Here is a 7370-nt window from a genome sequence, read left to right as displayed (position 1 = left end):
GGTTTGGTTTCATATGGACGGTTTTCGTTATAAACTGCAAACTAAACCATTCACTACATTTTGAAAATTTTGGAATCGACCAACCGACTGAAAGTAAATGATAAAAACCAACTCAAAATACGACCACGATTTCAAGATTTTAAACCAAACAATGAGCATCCATAATTGTTACGTGATTACCAAGACTTGTTTTCAAATACCCGCCGCATCACGCGGACACCCACTATGCTTCAAAAAATATTAGTAAATGAAAATATCATTTTATCACCCCAAGAAAAAAGGTAATATTTACGGATATAAGGCATATCAACAACGTGCGTAAATGTTTCACCGCAAGTAATCAGTTAAGGTATCATCTAATAAGCCGTCTCACACCAACATATATAATAAACCTTTTAAAGTAGTATAATCCCATATCTAACCACCGGTCTGATTACTCCGTTCAAATCTACCGGCCAAGTTTGGGTTCGATTGCCGTCTCCTCCGTCTATTATAATAAAATAAATAAATTGAGTTATAATAGTCTCTGTATTTGGCAGTCACGTGTAAAGCACCTGTGTGACCCATACACATACACAGAGACATACATACCCATATCATTATCGTGCAACCCAACACTAATCATTGCCATCACCTTCTTTGCCTTCATTTCATTTTTTCCTCTTTTATTTTGTATTTTCAAATCTGAATTCGATTCTTGGATTATTTATTATATTATTCTTGTGCTTTAGCTTCAAATCTAAATCTCTATCCCCAATTTCATTTCACATCTTCAATTCTCAAAGGAGGTTAGTATACTCTCTCTCTCTATGTGTATATATATACTATTATATCTTTCTTTCAATTTCAATGATTTATCCAGATCGTATTCGATGCATCTGCTCCGTAATTGTGAAATTGATTGATCTGTGTACTCGGATTACGATTGAATTGCTAAACTGAATTAGTGGCGATTGATCTGTGCTATACATACATTCGGAGATCTCAACTGTAAATCAATATTTCATCATATCTTAATTACGAATGAATGATTTTGTAAGATTCAGTTTCTATTGTATTCAATTGAGCTTTTAGGTCATTCGTCTTGTTGTTTTAGGTTAGATGAGATTCAGATGTGAATTTTTGTTGTTGTTATTGAAGATTTAATCAATCAATTGGTTTGCTGGATAAAGCAAGCTGTCACAAACACCTTTAGTATATTAATTTACAGACCAAACGTTCAGTGAATTGTTTGGTAGGAAGTTCGTTTATCTAAACTTTTTTCTTCATTTAGTTAAGCGAACGATCATGAACACATGTCTCGTTCGTTCATGTATGTCTGTTCGTTTATTATGTTATAACATTGATTTCAATCTTCTTTGATGCATCAACTTCGTAAATGTTAGTAATCTTGTTAATTGTGAAATTCATTGGTCTTAATGAGTTGTTTTAGACTTATGATTGATCTCTGCTATAGTTTAGCCCTTAGTAAGCAAGCCAAACACATGTCTCGTTCGTTCATTTTATGTTCGTGAACGTTTGCTAGTTTACGTTTGTTATTGATTTCAATATTTTTCGATGCATCAACTCTATAATTGTTAGTAATGTTTTTGATTGTGAAACTCATTGATCTTAATCAGTTGTTTTAGACTAGACTTATGATTGATCTGTGCTATAGTTTCTGCCCTTAGTCAGCAACCCAAACACCTCTAGTATATGATTTAGTCCATTCTAGTGAACAACATTAAACTAAATTAGTGCCTACAATCTTGAGATTATTAGGATTCTTATTTTGTTTGTGTACTTCCAACAGAAATAGTTCAGCTGCACTTGTTTTGAGTCCAAATTTTCAGCAGCAACAGGAAATGGCCAAAAGGTTATTTGTGCATTTCATATTTTTGAATTATCTCTATCTAGTTATCATGTTTATATGTAGATTTCTTTTCAGCAGCAGATATGGAAGTTTTTGATGTACAACGACTGCAATGTCTCAGTGCTTAGAAGGGATCAAGCATTTATGTGCTTCCCTGCTTTACTGCTGCGATCTTGAATTGAGTAAACAATCACAGGGGCTTGATGATCCTGCGGTTCTTGCTAGCCAAACAGTTTGTATGTAATTAACCTAATATACTAAAATAAATGTGTCTGCATACGTTTTTTTGGTGATATTAAACATCATGAAGTATCTTTGGTCTTTTTGTTTCTTGTGTAATGCAGTTAGTGTAAGTGAAATAGAAGCCCTTTATGAGCTGTTTAAGAAGATAAGTAGTAGCACAGTCAATGATGACGGGTTGATTAATAAGGTTTGTTTAAACTTTGAAGTTTGAAACTTGATTTGGTATGAATGTGAAATTGATTTTGATTGCTTGATATTAATGCAGGAAAAGTTTCAGTTGGCATTGTTTAAGACCAATAAAAAGGAGAGCTTGTTTGCTGATCGGGTATGGTTGATTTTTAACTTTCGAGAGTCTTTTTCTAAGTGAAATGTGGTGTCTAACAAGAGTTTAGAGATTTTTGGGTTACCCAAATTCAGGTGTTTGACTTGTTTGACACAAAGCATAATGGAATCTTGGGATTTGAAGAGTTTGCTCGTGCTCTCTCGGTGTTTCATCCGAATGCCCCTATAGATGATAAGATCAACTGTAAGTTGAAATTGTTTTTACATGTAATACTTGTTCTATTCTTCAATTCTCATGTGTGAAAGCTTACACATATCAAGTCGAATTGCAGTTTCCTTTCAGCTTTATGATCTAAAACAGCAAGGTTTCATAGAGAGACAGGAGGTAAGTTGTATTCATACAGCCACAGGTGCCAGATGTGTTAGGGGTCGGGTCGGTGACAGGTTAGAACAGGTTTGGCCAAAAATGATTATGGGATAAAATAGGCAGTGTTAAGAAGGGTGAATTTCATATATATCCCTAGATATGAAAAATCGTATATACCCAATATAAACTTAAATTATTATGTACCCTTAGAAAATATTTTAAAAATCGTAAACCATTTTAATAAAAATTATTCATAGCATGATCATTCTACCCTTATTTTTACTCGAACTTCAAAATCTCATATCCGCCCATTTATAACTTTAAAATTTTGTATTTATCTATCAGTAATATCTGTCCTAAAATATTAGATTTGCACCCTTAAGCGTTTAAATACATGATTTCTGAACTAAAGTTGTAAAGATAATCTTTAAATAAATAATACTATTACTACACTATATAAAACACATTTACTAAAAGAAGTAAATTGCAATGTTTCAAAATTTAAAAAAAAATTAGGTTGAGTCCTCGATAGGTGATTGGATATATTATAAAAATTAAAATAGGGTTAAAAGAAATATTATATCTGAGAAGGGTGTATATGAAAGTAGCCCTTAATGGTCAATTTCTGTTAGTAGCATTTTCATCAAACAAGTCATTGAAACCAAATGTGAAACAATGAATATGCAGGTGAAACAGATGGTGGTGGCTACACTTGCTGAATCAGGGATGAATTTGTCTGACGAGGTTATAGAGAGTATCATTGACAAGGTAGTTTAGTTATTACTGTTTTCTAGTTCTAGAAACAGCTTCTTATAACCCTGGATGATTAGTTTGTACTTTGTTTTTAGACTTTTGAAGAAGCTGACACGAAACATGATGGAAAAATAGACCAAGAAGAATGGAGAAACCTTGTCCTGAGACACCCTTCCCTTTTAAAAAACATGACCCTCCAATATCTAAAGTAAGATTTCATTATCATTCTGATTTTATAAAACATTGTTTCTGATTCGGTTTTAATGACACAGGGACATAACGACAACATTCCCGAGCTTTGTTTTTCATTCACGGGTCGAAGACATGTAAAAGGCGCAATTTGTTTACTTTCACAAGCCGCTAGTCTGGCGGGTTATGGCTTCATGAGTTCATTCTTGTTTCTAAGTGCATAAACATCACATATTGTTGCTTCATAGAAATTTGTTAATTTAGACATGAAATAAGAATTTTGTTTTTGTTTTTGTGCTTTCAACTTCTAATATTGCTTTTAAGACATGTTTATAAACCAAAGCATATATTGATCATTCATTCTCAATCTAACGAAAACATTTCATAGAAATAACAAAAATAAAACACTCGAAACTAAAATAGTTCAAAACGATAACAATTAAACATAAACGAGAAACACCGATTAGAATTAGTCGACCTCTTCCATCTTACTCTCGGCATCATTATCAGCTTCCTCAAGAGCAGGCACATCATTGTCGTCATCAGCGGTATCATCATCAATGCTGAGACCAAGCTTCAACATCCTGTGAATCCTGTTACCGAAAGTGCTGGGCTCATCAAGGCTAAATCCGGAGGTAAGCAAAGCAGTCTCAAACAGCAACAAAACCAAGTCCTTAACCGACTTGTCATTCTTGTCAGCATCAGCTCTCTTCCTCAGCTCCTCCATGATAGCATTCTCGGGGTTAATCTCCATGGTCTTCTTGCTAGACATGTAACCCGCCATGCTTGAATCCCTCAAAGCTTGAGCCTTCATAATCCTCTCCATGTTGGCAGTCCACCCATACTCACCAGTAACCAAACAGCACGGTGAATCAACCACACGGTCAGAAACAACCACCTTCTCAACCTTGTCGCCCAACACATCCTTCATCACCTTGCACAAACCCTCAAACTTAGCCTTCAAAGCTTCTTGCTTTTGCTTCTCGTCCTCAGTTTCATCAAGCTTCAAACCTTCTTTGGTTGCAGAAACCAACTTCTTACCTTCAAACTCCTTCAACTGACCAACTGAGTACTCATCAATAGCATCAACCATGTACAACACCTCATACCCCTTCTTCTTTAGCTTCTCCAAAAATGGGGAGTTCTCAACTGCCTTCTTGCTTTCACCAGTGATATAGAAAATGTCGTTTTGACCGTCCTTCATTCGGGTCACATAGTCCTTCAAGCTGGTCATCTCATCACCACTCTTGGTAGAATGGTAACGAAGAAGCTCAGCAAGCTTGGTTTTGTTTTGGGAATCTTCATGGATACCCAATTTAAGATTCTTGGAGAAAGCTTCATAAAACTTGTTGTAATCTTCCTTGTTTTCAGCAATTTCTTGGAACAACTCGATACACTTCTTAACCAAGTTCTTCCTGATCACCTTCAAAATTTTGTTTTGCTGCAACATCTCACGAGAAATGTTGAGTGGAAGATCTTCGGAATCAACAATACCCTTAACAAAACTTAAGTACTCAGGAATCAACTCTTCACAGTTGTCCATGATAAAGACTCTTCTGACATAAAGCTTGATGTTGTTTGGCTTCTTCTTGGTGTCAAAAAGATCAAACGGAGCACGCTTGGGAACAAAGAGGATAGCTTTGAACTCAAGTTGACCCTCGACCGAAAAGTGCTTAACCGCCAAGTGCTCTTCCCAGTCGTTGGTCAAACTCTTGTAAAAAGCAGCATATTCTTCCTTGGTGATCTCTTCAGGTTTCCTCATCCAGATTGGTTTTTGTTTGTTAACCAAGTCCCATTCGTGTGACACCTCCTTAATCTTCTTCTTTTTCTTCTCTTCCTTCTCCTTCTCATCATCAACTTCTTCAACCTTTCCTTCTTCCTCTTCCTTCTTCTCATCCTCGTCCTCATCATCAGAAATCTCTTTTTCGGTGGTCTTCTCAACCCACAAAGAGATTGGGTAGCTGATGAACTCGGAATGCTTCTTGATCAGATCCTTAAGCCTACGCTCTTCAAGATACTCAAGCTGGTCTTCCTTCAAGTAAAGTGTCATCTTGGTCCCTCTGCCAAGATTTTCACCAGATGTATCCCTGGTAACAGTGAAGGATCCACCAGCTTGTGACTCCCATACGTACTGTTCGTCGTCATTGTGTTTGGTTGTCACCACAACCTTATCAGCAACCAAGTAAGCAGAGTAGAAACCAACACCAAACTGCCCAATCATGCTAACATCAGCACCAGCAGTAATAGCTTCCATGAACTCTTTGGTGCCAGATCTTGCAATGGTACCCAAGTTGTTCACCAAATCTGAAACAATGAACAATATATCAGAACACTGTTTTCACAAAACTTAATAACCAAGAGCTATTTTTGTTACTTACCAGCCTTGGTCATTCCAACTCCACTATCAATGATGGTCAATGTGTTGTTGGTTTTGTCAGGAATGATGTGGATGAAGAGCTCTGGCTGTCCATCTAGCTTACTCTTGTCTGTCAAGCTCTCAAAACGGATTTTGTCCAAAGCCTATAATTATAATAAATAATTAAATATTAAGAAAGTAATATAATAGAGTAGAAATCTCAACAAGTATTGATCGCTGTATATTTAAATCCTCAAACAATTTTGAAAACATGTAAACAGGCACTATGCCTAGTTTGTAAAGCTGATAATCATAATTTCAGCACGGTAGATTAATAACATAAAAAGAACTAGGGTTTAACAAACTATAATCCCCTCATAGAAATAAGTTGTCTCATACTGCAGACATTTGCATGCCCTAAAAAGCAAATTCTATAGCCATAAAATAACCTAGATTATCTATCATCTTATGCTATAAACAGGTAGTAAACTGGTATATAATAAAGTAGACTAAAATACATGATGAAAAATCGTGGGAGAGAAAATAAACATAAACATAATTAGGTCATGGTTATAGATCATCTATCTTTCTTTATGCCATAGCTATAATAAATCAGACAGCAGCTAGTCACTAAATAGTATCGAAATCACAGTTACAGGGCAATAAATAAAATAAATTGGTTGATCTAAGAAAGAGTAGGCTTACATCGGAAGAGTTACTGATGAGCTCACGAAGAAAGATCTCCTTGTTACTGTAGAAGGTGTTGATGATGAGACTCAGCAGCTGGTTGATCTCCGCTTGAAAGGCAAACGTCTCAGTGTCAGCCATTGATGGATTATTGAAAGAGAGAGCAATTGGGGGTGAAGTAAGTATAAGTAGATGAAGATGAGAATGAGATCTTTCAGGGAGGCGGAAGGAGGTTATATAATGCCTCCTGGGGTTAGGGTTTTCTATTCTAGATCCTTCTTTTGCTAGTAGTAGACCCGACTTTCTTCTTTTGCGGTGCATTGCAAAGAATTGTCTGGCTTTAAATACAGACATGAGCTGGTTAGGGATGTTCTGTGTGATGTTCTTAAACGGGCAGGGATTTCTGCTAAAAAGGAGGCTCCTGTTAACTTTCTCACGGATCCTATTGAAGGGAGGTCTACTTTACGACCAGCTGATATTCTTGTGTTCGGGTGGGCAGGGGGGAAACACGCCTGTGTGGATCTTACAGGAGTGTCTCCTCTTGTTGGGCTCAGGGACCGTGGGTTTGTTGTGGGTCAGGCTGCGTTGAAGGCTGAATCGGGCAAAGTTGTTAAACACGAGAAAGCTTGTTTAGATAATCA

General features: G+C 36.4%; 2 protein-coding genes across 3 annotated transcripts; one reads left to right on the top strand and one right to left on the bottom strand.

Annotated features, from left to right (window-relative positions):
* Positions 1 to 1829: 1829 nt before the first annotated feature.
* LOC143538230 (calcineurin B-like protein 3) lies at positions 1830 to 3858 on the top strand. 2 transcript variants are annotated; one of them, XM_077031836.1, is made up of 9 exons: positions 1830 to 1855; positions 1931 to 2088; positions 2197 to 2282; positions 2361 to 2420; positions 2513 to 2621; positions 2710 to 2762; positions 3432 to 3512; positions 3593 to 3705; positions 3770 to 3858. In XM_077031836.1, the coding sequence occupies exons 2-9, from the start codon at positions 1965 to 1967 to the stop codon at positions 3825 to 3827; spliced, it is 684 nt and encodes a 227-aa protein (XP_076887951.1). In that variant the 5' UTR covers positions 1830 to 1855; positions 1931 to 1964; the 3' UTR covers positions 3828 to 3858. The 2 variants fall into 2 exon arrangements, with proteins under 2 accessions (XP_076887951.1, XP_076887950.1); XM_077031835.1 differs by having other exon boundaries at positions 1928 to 2088.
* A 221-nt stretch (positions 3859 to 4079) lies between these two features.
* On the bottom strand, positions 4080 to 6928 carry LOC143538242 (heat shock protein 90-2-like). The gene is made up of 3 exons (XM_077031844.1): positions 6748 to 6928; positions 6065 to 6206; positions 4080 to 5990 (listed from the first exon to the last, which is right to left on the bottom strand). The coding sequence occupies exons 1-3, from the start codon at positions 6868 to 6870 to the stop codon at positions 4156 to 4158; spliced, it is 2100 nt and encodes a 699-aa protein (XP_076887959.1). The 5' UTR covers positions 6871 to 6928; the 3' UTR covers positions 4080 to 4155.
* Between the last annotated feature and the right edge of the window lie 442 nt (positions 6929 to 7370).

Source organism: Bidens hawaiensis, unplaced genomic scaffold, assembly GCF_021521415.1.
Source record: "Bidens hawaiensis isolate Kalapana, Puna unplaced genomic scaffold, B.hawaiensis_p1.1 tig00011511_1, whole genome shotgun sequence".
In the NCBI taxonomy this organism is placed as follows: Eukaryota; Viridiplantae; Streptophyta; class Magnoliopsida; order Asterales; family Asteraceae; genus Bidens; species Bidens hawaiensis.
The sequence above is the reverse complement of the archived record's forward strand: the minus strand, read 5'-3'. Positions and strand labels throughout refer to the sequence as shown.